Source organism: Periplaneta americana, chromosome 11 (genome assembly GCF_040183065.1).
Source record: "Periplaneta americana isolate PAMFEO1 chromosome 11, P.americana_PAMFEO1_priV1, whole genome shotgun sequence".
Lineage (NCBI taxonomy): Eukaryota > Metazoa > Arthropoda > Insecta > Blattodea > Blattidae > Periplaneta > Periplaneta americana.
The window spans coordinates 143636426-143653485 of NC_091127.1; the positions used below are offsets into that span (position 1 = coordinate 143636426).

General features: G+C 37.3%; 1 protein-coding gene across 2 annotated transcripts in view; it reads left to right on the forward strand.

Annotated features, from left to right (window-relative positions):
• LOC138709386 (neurobeachin-like protein 1) overlaps window positions 1-17060 on the forward strand; it is a 686489-nt gene that overhangs the window by 16654 nt on the left and 652775 nt on the right. The window contains exon 6 of one of the 2 annotated variants that reach the window (XM_069840124.1): window positions 5415-5498. The exons of the other annotated variant lie outside the window; for it this stretch is intronic. Coding sequence (XP_069696225.1) covers window positions 5415-5498 — 84 coding nt within the window. The remainder of the gene's footprint in view (window positions 1-5414; window positions 5499-17060) is intronic. 2 annotated transcript variants of the gene reach the window in all.

The following is a 17060-nucleotide window of genomic DNA, read 5'->3' on the forward strand; positions in this document are numbered from 1 at the left end:
TACCCAAGTTGTGAAACTTTCGGGCAATGTTCTATGCTCAGCCATAAGCATTTCTGTATTACTTCTTCATTAATCATTGAAATCAAACTGGATTAAATTACTTAATTTTTTTAACTTTTTCGTAATTGGCTTTGTTTGCCAATTGTCCGACACTAGACAACAACTTTTTCGTAATCTAACCCGAATCACGCAAAGTGAAGTGGATAGGCATTAGACACACACACAGACACACAAACAGGGCAGGATAGGACAGGACTTGACTTGGGAGGGCAGGGCAGGGCAGGGCTTAGATTACTGTAGGCTACATTGAAATGATTATATTTGAACTAAGGCTTTTGTTGTGATAAGTATAAGGAATGGATGTAAATAATTTGTTAATGTTTTGTTATGGAGGCAAGTGGGGTCACATTCTCATTAACTGCTTTCTTTGTGTACGAGGGAAACTAAGTAGAAATAGGTATACATTAAGTAGAGACAAGTTGAGAAGAGTCAGTGACTAAATGTTGAACAATAGAAACTGATCAGTCATATATTATTTTTATGGAAGTTAATGCTTGTGTGACAACTAATTAGTGAATTAGTATCGAATGTAATAATTTATTAATAATTTATTTATTTAATCTGGCAGAGCTAAGGCCAGAAGGCTTTCTGTTCCATCAGTCCATCACTGTGGAGTAATGGTTAACACTTCTGACAATGAAAGGAGCAGGCCCGGGTTCAAATCCTGGTTGGGGTTTTTCTGGTTTTTCTGGGGATTTCCCTCAACTAATTAAAGCAGAATTACTGGATAACTTTCGGCATTGGACCTTGAACTCATTTCGCCCCATCATTCATTCAGAAATCATCATCATCATCCCATCTATACATAGCCCAGGTTAAGTTCTCAGTGCAGCATGCTGTACTTGTACAAGAGCGCGGAAGTTTGGCTATAAGTATCATTCACAGAACAGGAGTTGTAAGCACAATAAAGTTCAGGGTGTTGTTACGGGTCCCTCCTGCATAAAAAAAAATCGAATAGGAATTATTTTTGAAGTAGACCTATACATTTCATCCACGAAGTTCTGGTTGTTACATGCTGTAGTGTTACAATGTAAACGTTCATAGCCATAAACAATCTGAAAATGAAATAAACTGCAACAATTACAGAATGTTAGAAAAGTCCCAGTGCAGTCGGTTTAATAAGTGGTTGGAAGCACTGTCTAATTGGAAGTCCCTTGCCTTCTGATTTGCTTTGACACCTTCCCTTCCCAATTCTCCCCCTGTAACCATGGCACAACTAGCGGTACCAACATTCTTAGAGGATATGAATTACCACTCCTTCCTTGCCTGGGCAGTGCAAAGTGACTTTTTTTAACACAGTGTTATTGCCTATTTAATAGAATGAATTCCTAAAACAGATATGTCACTTCATATTTTTGTTGAACTATTAACATATTTATTATTGTGGTTATAGAAGTGCATGTTATAATAATATTTTAAGTGCAATGTGTTCCATTACATTTTATTTTCATATTTGTAAATATAAAATTCAAATTTTGTGGTTATTATTAATGTACGGTATGGTACTATCTTCTTTTAAAACAAAGGATTACATGCATGTAATATATTTGAATAGATAAGTAATTTGTATATGTGTGTGTAATATTTTTTTAAATGGAATTATTGGAGTTTGTTTTTTAGAACTAATTTATAACATTCTTTTATAATGCTTCTCACACATGATTTTGTGGAGAGTTAGGCTAGAGTAGTGGGTCAGCTTCGCAAGTTAAGTAAATAAAAATCGAATTTACTTAACTAAGTACTTATTCTGAAGAAGGAGAAGGGGTTTGAGTTATTCACGTTTATCCACATATTAGTCAACAAAAAGCTTGTCTCATAGAAGCGTTAGGATCAACAACACTATTATTCTTAATTGTGTGAAAGTTATTAATGTAAGAAGTATTGTATAATTAGCTATACTTACGTTTATATTACTGCATTGTGATTTTCATTGGACAGTGTAACAATGAAGTTGCCCAGTAAATGAAATGGAGTATTTATTTCTGTGTGGATGTGCATTTTGAAGTACCTGTGCATTTTTATGTTAGTTTTGCAAGTGGAAAATACACATAATATGTTGACAACGTCGACAGTGACAGTGATGAATTCCATATATCGTACATTCCTTTTTTTTCTTTTTAAGAATAACTTCTGATTAGTTTTTCCAGCAGGATGTGTTGGTGAGTCTTTGAATTATTTGATTTTTATTAGTTTGCCGAACACAAATATAAAAGTGGAATTAGTAGCCTGTGTTATGCATATTATACTGAGTGAGTAGATCATTTACTTACTGTAAAGCAGCCACTTCACCAGAGATAAAAGTCGCTTTAAAGCTTTCCAGTAATTTGCCTTTCTACTTTGTGCACTGAGAAAGTAGAAATATATAAAATAAGTAAACAAACGAGTCAAAACCATCCATTGGTGAAAGAGAAAAATCTGTACATAGGTAGATGGAAGAATAGGCAGAAGGTTAAATGGCAGGCAGGCAGGTGGGCAGGCAGGCAGGCAGGCCGGAATGGGTGGATGTAGTGGGCAGAGTGGACCAGGCATACTGTAGATGAGTGAGTGGCAGGCTGTGGTGGGCAGGGCGGTTCAGGCATAGATGAATGAGTGGCAGGCTGTGGTGGGCAGGGCGGACCAGGCATAGATGAGTGAGTGGCAGGCTGTGGTGGGCAGGGCAGTTCAGGCATAGATGAATGAGTGGCAGGCTGTGGTGGGCAGGGCGGACCAGGCATAGATGAGTGAGTGGCAGGCTGTGGTGGGCAGGGCGGTTCAGGCATAGATAAATGAGTGGCAGGTTGTGGTGGGCAGGGCAGTTCAGGCATAGATGAGTGAGTGGCAGGCTGTGGTGGGCAGGACTGTTCAGGCATAGATGAATGAGTGGCAGGCTGTGGTGGGCAGGGCGGACCAGGCATAGATGAATGAGTGGCAGGCTGTGGTGGGCAGGGCGGTTCAGGCATGGATGAATGAGAGGCAGACTGTGGTGGGCAGGGCAGTTCAGGCATAGATGAGTGAGTGGCAGACTGTGGTGGACAGGGTGGTTCAGGCATAGATGAATGAGTGGCAGGCTGTGGTGGGCAGGGCAGATCAGGCATAGATGAATGAGTGGCAGACTGGTGGGCAGGGTGGTTCAGCATAGATGAATAAGTGGCAGGCTATGGTGAGCAGGGCGGTTCAGGCATAGATGAATGAATGGCAGGCTGTGGTGGGCAGGGCGGACCAGGCATAGATGAGTGAGTGGCAGGCTGTGGTGGTGGGCAGGGCAGTTCAGTCATAGATGAATGAGTGGCAGGCTGTGGTGGGCAGGGCGGTTCAGGCATAGATGAATGAGTGGCAGCCTGTGGTGGGCAGGGCGGTCCAGGCATAGATGAGTGAGTGGCAGGCTGTGGTGGGCAGGGCGGTTCAGGCATAGATGAATGAGTGGCAGGCTGTGGTGGGCAGGGCGGACCAGGAATAGATGAGTGAGTGGCAGGCTGTGGTGGGCAGGACGGTTCAGGCATAGATGAATGAGTGGCAGGCTGTGGTGGGCAGGGCAGACCAGGCATAGATGAATGAGTGGCAGGCTGTGGTGGGCAGGGCGGTTCAGGCATAGATGAGTGAGTGGCAGGCTGTGGTGGGCAGGGCGGACCAGGCATAGATGAATGAGTGGCAGGCTGTGGTGGCCAGGGCGGACCAGGCATAGAGGAATGAGTGGCAGGCTGTGGTGGGCAGGGCGGTTCAGGCATAGATGAGTGAGTGGCAGGCTGTGGTGGGGAGGGCGGTTCAGGCATAGATGAGTGAGTGGCAGGCTGTGGTGGGCAGGGCGGTTCAGGCATAGATGACTGAGAGGCAGGCTGTGGTGGGCAGGGCGGACCAGGCATAGATGAATGAGTGGCAGACTGTGGTGGGCAGGGCGGACCAGGCATAGATGAGTGAGTGGCAGGCTGTGGTGGGCAGGGCGGTTCAGGCATAGATGAGTGAGTGGCAGACTGTGGTAGGCAGGGCGGTTCACGCATAAATGAGTGAGTGGCAGACTGTGGTGGGCAGGGCGGTTCAGGCATAGATGAATGAGTGGCAGGCTGTGGTGGGCAGGGTGGACCAGGAATAGATGAGTGAGTGGCAGGCTGTGGTGGGCAGGACTGTTCAGGCATAGATGAATGAGTGGCAGGCTGTGGTGGGCAGGGCGGACCAGGCATAGATGAATGAGTGGCAGGCTGTGGTGGGCAGGGCGGTTCAGGCATGGATGAATGAGAGGCAGACTGTGGTGGGCAGGGCAGTTCAGGCATAGATGAGTGAGTGGCAGACTGTGGTGGACAGGGTGGTTCAGGCATAGATGAATGAGTGGCAGGCTGTGGTGGGCAGGGCAGATCAGGCATAGATGAATGAGTGGCAGACTGGTGGGCAGGGTGGTTCAGCATAGATGAATAAGTGGCAGGCTATGGTGAGCAGGGCGGTTCAGGCATAGATGAATGAATGGCAGGCTGTGGTGGGCAGGGCGGACCAGGCATAGATGAGTGAGTGGCAGACTGGTGGGCAGGGCGGACCAGGCATAGATGAGTGAGTGGCAGACTGTGGTAGGCAGGGTGGTTCACGCATAAATGAGTGAGTGGCAGACTGTGGTGGGCAGGGTGGTTCAGGCATAGATGAATGAGTGGCAGGCTGTGGTGGGCAGGGCAGATCGGGCATAGATGAATGAGTGGCAGACTGTGGTGGGCAAGGCGGTTCAGCATAGATGAATGAGTGGCAGGCTATGGGCAGGGCGGACCAGGCATAGATGAGTGAGTGGCAGGCTGTGGTGGGCAGGCATAGAGTGCGTAATAAAAACAAGTTTTTTGATAGAAGATGTAAGTGGTGCTGTAAACTGTATTTCTGCAAAGATCGTGAAATAATTTTTGTAACATAGCAGTACTTCCTCTATACCTCATGTAAGGAGAAAGCAGACAAATGTTAAATTTGTATAAGAGTTGTAACCACCTGTTTACAAATGTATGTTGGTTCCACTATATTAAATAAACTACAGAGAACTAATGCCCTTTTTCTTAAAAAGAACAGAGTTCCTTTTCTGTTACATCTTACTATAGTTATATTGGTTTGACATCATAAACCAACTGAAATATGCAGTGTTACTCTTCATTGGAAGTGGTATGAGATGAAATGTGTTCAAAGACATACTATTATAAGTCTCGGCTATGCTACAAAGTTTTGTTTTCTTATACACATTTTAATATATTTTCTGTAATGTTCTTAAAATTATAATGGATCATTTTACTGGAAGAAATTGTAGAAAATGTAGTACAAAGTGTACAAAGAGGTGGAACACATTGTGTATTTGATTGTGTAGGTTTTGCTTATTACACAAATTTGTCTGTTGATCCGGACTCTTCTGATCTTTTCAGAGTATGATATTACGGTTTATACCTGTTGGTTTAGATAATCGAAGAAAAAGTCTAGATAATTCTACTCATTGTTTGAGTGAGGGGGTGAGTGTTTCAGTTGCATGAAAGTTTATAGCTTGATGTGACTTCTGGCTAAACCTGCAGATGCATGTGTCCCAACTTAATAAACTTTAATTCAGATCCATTATTGGGGCTCCCCTCTATTTTTTTTTTTCCATGTAAGTATAAGACTTTATAGATGTAAGACTCTGTGAATGTGTGAATAATGTTCATAAATATTTAAGTTTTAAATTATGAAAACTCTCGAAATTATTGCTTGTCGCAGACTCAGGCAGGTTTCCTGTATATTTGCAAAGAACAGCTGTGACTTGAAAGAACTTAATGAAGTAGAGGATTGTCTATCCCTCACGTTCAAGAAAGACCAAGGAATGGGCTAATATGCACTGCTACCAATACATTACTAGAAATTCAACGTTTCGTTATTTTGTCATTTCTGTGACTAGCTGAACAAATATGCCTAAATCAAGACATGACTTAATTTTGAAGATGTTATAAGTTGCTGTGATGGTGGTGAAAATGAGGAAAAATGTAAACATTGTGAATTAGACATAAAGGAATAATGTGATAATTATACAGGAATACATTTATCGAATGTAGAATATAAAATATATGCAAAAATAATAAATAGTTTATCCACAATAGCAGAAGAAAAACTATTTAATATTAGTAGAACAGTGTGACTTTAAAAGAGGAAGATACTGCCTACATGATTCTTCACAACAAAATTGCTAATTGAGAAAAGACTTAAATTTAAACTCCTAATCCCTCTCCTGTACCTGTATGCTCTATAAAAAACAATAGATGCTAGAAATAAATAATTAAGGGATATCAATAAATAATCAATATACCGCACATCACAAACTATTCTCTTTGCTAATGACCAACGTATACTAGCAAATTCTGAAGACTACTCACAAATCATGGCCCATAAATTAGATGAAACTGCATCACAATTCAACATGAAAGTTTTGAATACTAAACGGAAATACTGATAGCGGCTTTTAGAGGCACAAATCACATTAGAGCCCGCATTATCATTAATAACAAACCTATAGATCAAATTTCAAGTTACTTAGGTTACACCTTAAGCTATATGTCAAACCAGAATATCCATTTGCACCATGGATAATGAGCCACGATTTCCACATTCCAACGTATCTGCAGGGCCATAAGAAGAACTTTACATAATAAAACAAGGAAAGATACCCTAATCAAAATTGTATGAAATTATGGCAATTCCGATATTATATGGATCAGAGGCCTGGTTTATGAAGAAATTTCATATACAGAAAATACAGTTTTCAGAAATTAAATTTGTAAGAGCAGTGGGAAGCTGTAGATTGCTATACAGAAGAAAAAGAATATCTAAGAAAGGAATTAGTAGTAGACGAATTAAATGCAGATTTTGAGCAATATAGAACACAGTGGACAAGGCATGCATTGTGGATGAACAACAGATTACCAAAGGAAATTCTACAGTACCTACACACCAATTAATTGGCAGGAGACATTTGACAAGACCATTAATTAAAAGATGGGCAGACCAATAAATTATCGATACAAGTTTGGAGACAGAATGGAGTTCTAGAAGGAACTAGTCCTTGACAATGTCGATGGCAACGATGATGATGAAAGCTCTATGAAAAGCGTGATAACTATATTTTAAAATACTTGATACTTAAAAATTGTAACTGATTGTTTTTCCATGTAGGCATATCCATCACGTGTTCTTTATATAAAGTGCATGGGTGGAAAATTGAGCACCATAACTTTTTGAAAGTTACTGATACTCTTAAAATAAGAAAGGCATATTCATAAGATAGTCTCGTAAATATTTTTTAAACTAGCCTGATAATATAATAAATTACCAGCACCTTATTTGTTGAAACTTATATTACTATTTTTTGCAATATTGTATCTTCTGTTATCTGTTCAACCATAGGCTACAAAGTTTTTTACTGCTGCTGTTGCCTACTGGATTACTGAGATGTTTTATTTGTTGTCTTCGGTAGAATTTTACACATACTGGTATTCTTTTAGGAAGAAGTTGTGACAAAGATATTTCATTAACCTCTACATGAAACTAAGTTAAAGTTAGCCATAGCAGCCAATAACTTGCGCAGGAAAGAAAATTAAAAAGATTTTGCAGGACAAAGAAAGAAGCATTGTCACTTTTAATTTTAATAGATTTGAAAGCTACTTTCGGTATAATTTAATTTTTTTTTTGTAACGGTTGAAATTATAACGTAAGTAGCTTTGAAAATCAAGGGTATTCAAAGTGGCAGTGCTTTTTTCTTTGTCCTGCAAAATCTTTTTAAAAACACATAGTGGATTTTGGATGCGCAGCGACAATATATGTAAATAAATTTACCGACATAGCTACATTTAAAATGTATTTTAAGGAAGTATCTGAATCTGTAGTTACTTACTTTGCGTTAATTATTTGTTACAGTGTCAATAAATAAAAATGCTGCTGCAACATGACAATGTTGAGTCAAAGATATTGATGTAGTATAAAATGTGAAATATAATTAATTGATTAACTATTGGACTTACTCGTGTTAATTATGTAAGATTTGTGAGGCCTACAGCTGTTTCAGTGCTTCATGCACCATCAGGACAATGGTACACTGATTACTCAACATACCCATGAGCCAACAACACTACAATGAAGAAGTGAACACAATCAAATACATAGCACAAGAAAACGGATATAATCCAAACATAATAGACAACATCATAAGAAAGACAAAACAAAAACTTAACAAACACAAAAACACGCAAAACACAATACAAACACAAGAACACAAGAAATACATCACACTAACATATGAAAACAAAAGCACACATAAGATCGCATCTTCATTCAGAAAGCAGAAATACAACATAACATACAGAACAGAAAACACACTACAAAGACATCTCAACACACAAAAAACACAAACAAATAAATACGACCACACAGGTGTATACAAACTCACATGTAATAGTTGTGACGAGTTCTACATAGGACAGACAGTCAGATCATTCCAAACACGCTACAAAGAACACATTAAAGCAATAACTAGAGGACACAATACATCTACATACGCCGATCACATAACCAATGCTAACCATACATACAATAACTTAATGTGGACATGGAAATCCTACACATTCAACCCTTGAACCAAAAACTCAACACACTAGAACAATACGAAATATACAAACACACTAAAACACACCTCAATCAAATTCTCAACACACAGATCAATTTTAGTACACACACACTATTTGACTCCACTCTTCAACACCTTTCAACAATCAAACACACCCACATAACAGGCAGAGAAGTTCGAGATGACGCCGTGATCTAGTAGGCTCTGAGGATGGTGCGTGAAGCACTGAAACAACTGTAAGCCGCACAAATCTTACATAATTAACACGAGTAAGTCCACTAGTTAATCAATTAATTATATTCAAGTGTTAAAAGTAGTGTACACAAGATTCAAAATGGATAAAATTTTAAAACTATATTCATATTGGAGCAACCTTGATCTATCATGTGTCAAGCTATGTGGAAAGTACAGATCGTATCCAAAAAGTTTGAATTTTATTTCTTTAATTATGAATTTGCTTCAGTTAATTGAATTTGTACACCCTCCCCCACCCTTGGAAAATAAATGTGTGAAATTTGTTCCAATTTTTTATTATTTTAATTTAGCTTAGATTATCATATCACTTGTAACTTGTAAAAGTGATTACAGAATTGAGAATGTAATATTACCGATTTCATACATATTTTCTTCAGCTGTACTACTTGCAATACAGTTCATGAGAGGGGAGCCCTGAGGGTGTGAAGTTTTCCGTATTGTAGTTGGTGCTTGCCATATTTTTTACAACTAACTATTTTCATGCAACAGCCTGTATGTTCCCAGTCTTTGTTTCAAGATTATTTTGCTTAAAGAAACTCTTAATATATCAATGCTCTTAAGATTAGCCTGAAGGAATTCTGTAAGCTTTTGATTGTTGCAACAGACAGATAATTGTAGTTATGAAAATAGTGCATTGATTACAACTTTACTGCACCTCTATTTCAATAGCAATTTTCTTAGATTAGGTTTAATTCACATAGAGTTGTCGCACTTAAGTTGAATTCAGTATTGGGCTGCCTGTGGCTAGACTTATGAATAGTTTTAGAAGTACAAGTGTTAAGGAATTTTGTAAAGGAGAATATATCATTTTCAAATGTACTTTCAAATGTTCAGTTTGAGTCTGTATTCAAAGGAAGTTTTTGTTTTGGAATAGTTCATTATATTCACAGTTGACTCAGCAAACGTGTCCTGCCTTGATGTTGGTGAAGTAGCTTTTGCAGTAGTATGAGAAATATGAGAAACGTGACAGTTATTTTAACACAATGGTACAGCTGGCGGCAGCGTTTTTGGCGTATGTCCTAGAGTATAATGCCCACTTTGTGAGCAGTGCAGCTGAGAATGGTACCACTTCCTATGCACGTCAGATCAGCCATTTGCCAAACACAGTTGTCAGACTGACTGTAGCAAAGGTAAAATACTTGTACTTAACGTTCCCATTACTTATTTCACATGCCAAAAACGGTGATGCAAACTGTATCACCAGCGATTGTTTTTAATAGAACATTTTCATTTAAAAGCTTGACATAATTCATCCAACTTCTTACTAAGTGACTGTTGTAATATATAGTGTGTTTATTTAAAACATTGGCACTTATTCTTGAGAATAACTCTCTGTCTCACTTGCCATCACATGCTGTGTTGAATTCACGGTATGGAATTACTAATGTCGAAACAAAAATTAATAATATCATATGCAAAATAATGGAATACAGACACTAACCTTGATTATGGCAATTGTTCTAAATGCTGTCTGTTCCCATAAAGACATTTTTGGCATTCCTTTAAGAAGTTTTCACTGACTCTACTGAGATTTTGCATAAAAGTACAGTGAGTCCCAGTGAACAATCCCGGTGTTTCTACCAGCTGACCAATGGCTGGTCCCCCTCCTGCTACCACCACTACTTGCATCTACGAACTTTGAAGTAAAACTTATGCACTGTTATATTAATAATATTCGGTACCAGTACTCATCCTCCTCACAGTAGCTGCTGCAAGTGTTGCCCATCTTGTGTGATACATAATTCACAGCACATCATTTACAGACCTATTTCATTAAATCTGTTCACTAAATTTAGTACCTATTGTTTTTTTACATGAAACTGGGTGGCCAGGGATTTTATGTCCCAAGTATTCTTTGTTCTACTATATGATTTCTTTTTCCGTAAGTAGGTTTTTTTTTTTTTTTTCAAAATATGTACATTAGATTTAGATTAGATTAGATTTATTTATTTAACCTGGTAGAGATAAGGCCGTCAGGCCTTCTCTGCCCCTCTACCAGGGGATTACAACTATAACATGAACAATAAGATTACAATTAATATTAAATTTACAATTACAATTACAATAAAAATTAAAGTACGACAAGAATACCTTATTAATGAAAGCTAGACATTTTATCATAGAAGTTAAGAACAAAGAATATTTTTGTATTTACTAAATTACAAATTAAACCTACAATACAAAATTCTATAGTGATGAAATTACCGGATATTGAGATATTTTGTGGTAGATTAAAAGAACTATTTACAAGAAACCATGTCTGAACGAGTCTCAATTACTGACCAAGTGCCTAGTAAGTTTGCGTTTGAATTGAATTTTATTTCGACAGTCCCTGATGCTAGCAGGTAGCGAGTTCCAGAGTCTTGGCAGGGCTATTGTGAAAGAGGATGAGTATGAAGAGGTGCGATGGGATGGTATTGTTAGTATTGTTTCATGGCGAGAGCGTGTGTTCAGATTGTGGTGGGAAGAAAGGTAAGTGAAGCGAGACGACAGGTACGAAGGAATAGAAGAGTTCAAGATTTCGAAGAGAAAGAGAAGTGAATGTAAATTTCTTTTCTTATCTAGTTTAAGCCAACCTATTGCTTCCAGGGATGGGGTAATATGATCATATTTACGAACATTGCTTACAAAACGTACACACAAATTATGAGCACGTTGAAGTTTCATTTTGTTGTCGCTGGAAAGGTCAGTCAGTAAAATGTCAGCATAGTCAAAATAGGGAAATACAAGGGTCTGCACAAGGGACTTTTTTAAGCAAGAGGGAAGATGAACATTTATCCTTTTTAGCACATGAATAATAGAATATACTTTTCTGCAGGTTTCTGTGATTTGCATGTCCCAGTTGAGATTATTATCCATGTGAATGCCAAGATTTTTTACCGAAGAACTGAAAGGGATATGCACTGTACTTACTTTAACGGGGGAAATGTCGAGGTGCTTTACAGCGTCGGTTTGCCGTTTGTGTCCTAATATGATTGCTTGTGTCTTTCCAGGATTGATATTAAGATGGAATTTCTTTGTCCATGTCACAATCGAGTCAATGTCTTCGTTCAATTTATCTATAGCGTCATTTATTCGATCTAAGCGGGAAGAGATGTAGCATTGAAGGTCGTCAGCATACAAGTGATAGTTACAATGCCTTACATGAGATGTAATATCACTGACATATATTGTGAACAACAATGGTCCGAGTACCGAACCCTGTGGTATACCTGATGTTATGTTAAGCCAGGAAGAGCTTCGATTCCCGGATACAACACATTGTTGTCTTTCCCGTAAGTAGGATTCGAACCAACTCACAGCAGTCTCTGACAAATGCAGATTTCTCAATTTATGGGTGAGCAGGTCGAAATTTACAGAGTTGAAAGCTTTGCTAAGGTCAAGAAGTGTTAGTATTGTTACTTTATTAGAGTCGATTGCTTCACGAATGTCTTCTGTCACTTTAAGTAGAGCAGTGCATCAGTAGTGCATCAGTGCAGCAGTACATCATCATGCACTGAATATGTAACTATTGCAAAACGCAACACAACATAATAAACTGCATTTATTCTTAGCTGAGTCACTGCCTGCTTTTACTGCCTGTCAAGGACACACTACAGACTGGCACAGCTGATTTCGAGGGTTGGGGATTAACCAACCATGAAACTTTCACGTGGTGATTGCTATCACTCTTTTCCTCATTCTCTCTCTTTAGACACGTAAAAAAAACGGTCTGAAAGATAACATAAACACCAGTCAGGAGTGATGAAATAACTAAGCATTTGGAGATTCACTAACCATGCAAATAAAGGGGGGGGGCGAACTCGTGAGAATAGTCGAATTGGCATTTTTGGTGATTAGTCATAAAACAGGGAAGTCCAATTTTGAAAATATACATATGGGAAAATATCATATAGCACAACGAGGGAAAACTTTAGATGTATATTTTCTGGTCGCCCAGTTCCATGTAGAAAAACAATACTTTCTAAACTTAGTGAATGGATTTAATGAAGCAGGTTCTGGGAATGATGTGATGTGAATTATACATCTCACAAAATGGGAAACACTTCCATAAGCTACTGTGAGGACGGTGATTACCGAATGTTATTAATATAATTGGGAACATTCGCTGGAATTGATTGTTGTTTAGTCAACTGTCCGAAGACAGGTCTGAACCTCACAAGTGATACCCAGAAGGCATCACTTATGAGACAGCTAGGCCAGAAGATAATGGAGTAGGGTGGCCAGTTCCTTTCCCCCTCCATTACATACATCGCTGACTAGCTACATATTACACTGGTCAGCCACCAGCGTGGCTCAGTCGGTTAAGGCGCTTGCCTGCCGGTCTGAAGTTGCGCTCGGGCGCAGGTTCGATCCCCGCTTGGGCTGATTACCTGGTTGGGTTTTTTCCGAGGTTTTCCCCAATCGTAAGGTGAATGCCAGGTAATCTACGGCGAATCCTCGGCCTCATCTCGCCAAATACCATCTCGCTATCACCAATCTCATCGACGCTAAATAACCTCGTAGTTGATACAGCGTCGTTAAATAACCAATTAAAAAAAATACACTAGTCAGACTTCAGACGCATACAAACAATTGTTCTTTCTCTGACACGTACCGTCACGTGAGATTTACTGCGTGATAATAGATGTACAGCTGTGAAAAAAAAAATAAAGTGGCTGCACTCATGAACAGCGAATATTTTCTAAGTCCACTTTGGATCACGGTGATGTTACACGATGCTCGCGCTTATAGAAGCAGTTTCAGAACTATGGAGTCATTCGATATCAGCATCTCATAGAATAGCGGTAGAGTGCTCACTTAATAATTCGAAGTTGTGAGTTCGAGCATTGTTCAGGTTATCATTTTATTTTGGTATCATTCTTTAGTGATATAAATAATATTTAAGTTATCATTCGTATTCTGCTATCGTTATTTAGCGATATGAATAATATCCAAGTTATCATTTATATTGTTATCGTTCTTTAGCAATATAAATAACATTCAAGTTATCATTTATATTCTGTTATAGTTATTTAGCATTATAAATAATATTCAAGTCAACATTTATATTCTGTTATCATTCTTTAGTGATATAAATAATATTCAAGTTATTATTTGTATTCTGATATCGTTCTTTAGCGACATTAATAATATTGAAGTTATTATTTATATTCTGTTATAGTTATTTAGCGTTATAAATAATTGTATGTGACTAATCGTGTGTACTGTATACTGTGCACTGTGCACACTATCAGTCACATACAGTGTAACACTTTTATGAGATGGTTCCGACATCTGATTTTACATCCTTCTCTTAACATCATGTCATATACACCTCATTGATACGAGTGACTGATTAACAAATAGAATGCCAATACTTGCATTCTTTTTAAAGACTTCTCTTCTGAACATGGTGTCACTAATGGGTTTAAGTTTAAATTAAATTTTAAACTTTTGATTGTCAATACATGCATAATTTTCATGATCGAAACTGGCTATGTAACAACAAAAGATTCAAATAGTGTAGTCACCTTTAAAAGACTATTAATTTATAAATTTTACAAATGTTTATCGCATGTTAAAAATGACTTAGAACCACAACTTATATAATTTTAAATTGTTTTTATACATGTTTTTAACTTCGTTCATAATAAGCACATACGTTTTTTCTTGTATTTCACCTGTGCTCAATTTGTCAATTTATGTCTCTCCACCTGAAGATGATTTAAAAAAAAATCGAAAATATTAGTGGAATTATAATCTTGTAACGTGAAATAACAGAAATAACAGAATATTGTTTCTATATTCATTGATAAGTTGTAAACGGAAACTATAAAATAATTATTACTAATATAATCACTGATGAACTGTTAAGTTATTTCAATAAATAAATAACGACTTCACTGTGTTAATGTTATAAATTTTGATGTTATGTTACCTGATTGACTAGTTTCAATGTTGTTTGCATCATCCTCTGAATCCTAGTCAGCAGTGAGTAAGTTTTGTGCTTGCATGTGTTTCTATTGTAGTTAATATGGCTGATTTATCAAGAAGATAAGTTTTGTTTTAAATTTTTTGATCTAAAACTGACCTACATATCTCAAATTCCAAGTTTTCTTCATTTGTCTATTGAGGTTCACTGTAACTCGTGTTCGAGACTTTAATGAAACACAAAGAATTAAAACTTTTGTATTTAATATATGAAATACGTGGTACCATTCTTTTTTACAGTTTGGAAAATATGACAAAATACATTTGAGTGCGGCCATTTTGTGCTGATTATAAAATAATCAATTCAGTACCCAGTAGGTCATTTTACTCGATTGATTTACTTATATTGGTTAACTCATGTATCTATTCTGTTATATTCCTGTTCTTTATTCTAGTAGGATAACATTGCATTATTAAATTTGTTTAATCTATAATGAATGCAGCTAAGAACAGCTACTTTTATGACTTCACTTTCTCCATCAAAATTTAGCGTATTTTGTCTTAATCGTTTATGGAGTGAAAGATCATTGTTATTTAGATACTTCATCTTCATCTGTTGTTTTGTAATTTTTTAAATACTGATTCGTATATACAAGTATTCACTTATATTCATTTATGCTCGACCATGCCGAAATGTAGTAATTATACACCTGGTAGCAGACCTTTAATGCATGTCATTAAAGTACACCTACTCATTAAAGGTCAGGTCTTTCAGCCAATGACGACTCAGGTTACAACTGTTCAGCCAATGACAGGTCAGCTTTCTACCGATATAAAACCGCAAGTATCGATTATTCTCGGATATGCAATCGAAAGAGAATTAGCGAAAAGTCACGGAGGCTGGAAATCCAATACTGTCGCAGAAGGTTATGTTCTGTTACTATAATAATTAGCGTTAATTGTAAATAATATTCAAATAAATTCAATTTGTCATCTCGTTTTTCAATGTCGAATTCAATAATCAAGGTTATAATATTATAATATTATCAAGTTTAACCGGACTACGTCAAGGTCAATGACATTATTGTTCCTCGGAAAAAATCAAAACTTTCGCGTCTGCGCACATCTCACAATTTACGACCTAGAACAAGGTCACTTCCGATCTTGTCAGTTACAAATAAAATGTATACATCTGAATACCGGTAATTTCAAGTTAGAAATATGGTCGAGCATAAAAAGTCGATTGAAACTCGCCTATAATGGTAATTAAGAAGCTCGTATGAAAATTATGAAACTCGCTTGCACTCGTTTCTTAAATATCCATACTCGATTCTTAATTACTATCATTATAGGCTCGTTGCATAATGTACTATTATCATCCACTGGTGTAACTCAGCTAAGACGTTTGCCTGCCGATTTAGAGTTATGCTCGGGCATAGGTTCGATTCCTACATGTGCTGGTTACCTTGTTGGGTTTTTTCCTCGGTTTTCCCGAACTGTAAGGAGAATGTCAGATAATCTATGGCGAGTCGTTGGCCTCATCTCATTATCATCAATCCCATCAATGCTAAATAACCGAGTAGTTGATACAGCGTCATTAAATAACGAACTTAAAAAAATATTAATTTATCTTCAGCTTTTTCTATGGATTAAACAATCCGCATTCCTGTGTTTTCCTGAATTCTTATTCTGTTGTAAACGAAAGTGATAGTATGCTGAAAAGCTAAAAAATAATAAGAAAGGGAGCATATTATGATGATAACCTAAAGTAGAAAATACAGTAGCCTACATATTATACCTGTTATTAAGTTTTTAAACATCATAGAGGACTGTTCGATGGTAGTGAAATGCTGTTTAAATATTATATGATTTAATGTACCGGTAATTTAAATAGTTAGGAAGTATTTTGAAAATGTAATACTGATAAACATTAAAAGAAAAATGAAAGGGAGGCATGATATACTCATATTAAATGAGAGCTTATTGTCATGAATTACTGTAAAAATAGACTGTTTTCCACACTTCCATGTGCCCTGCTAGCTTTGTTCCATCTTAAGCTTATAGCATTTTACAGTAGTTCCGAGTTTCTGCACAAGTACGATGCATATTATTTAGAATAGGAGCAGCAAATATTTAATCAATATTGATACACACATTGTATATCCATAATAGAGTTTTAATTTTTCAGAATATTGTGAGTTCACAATTTTAATTAAGGTTTGGTTGTATTATAAAAATTGTATCAAACCTGTTGCATTAT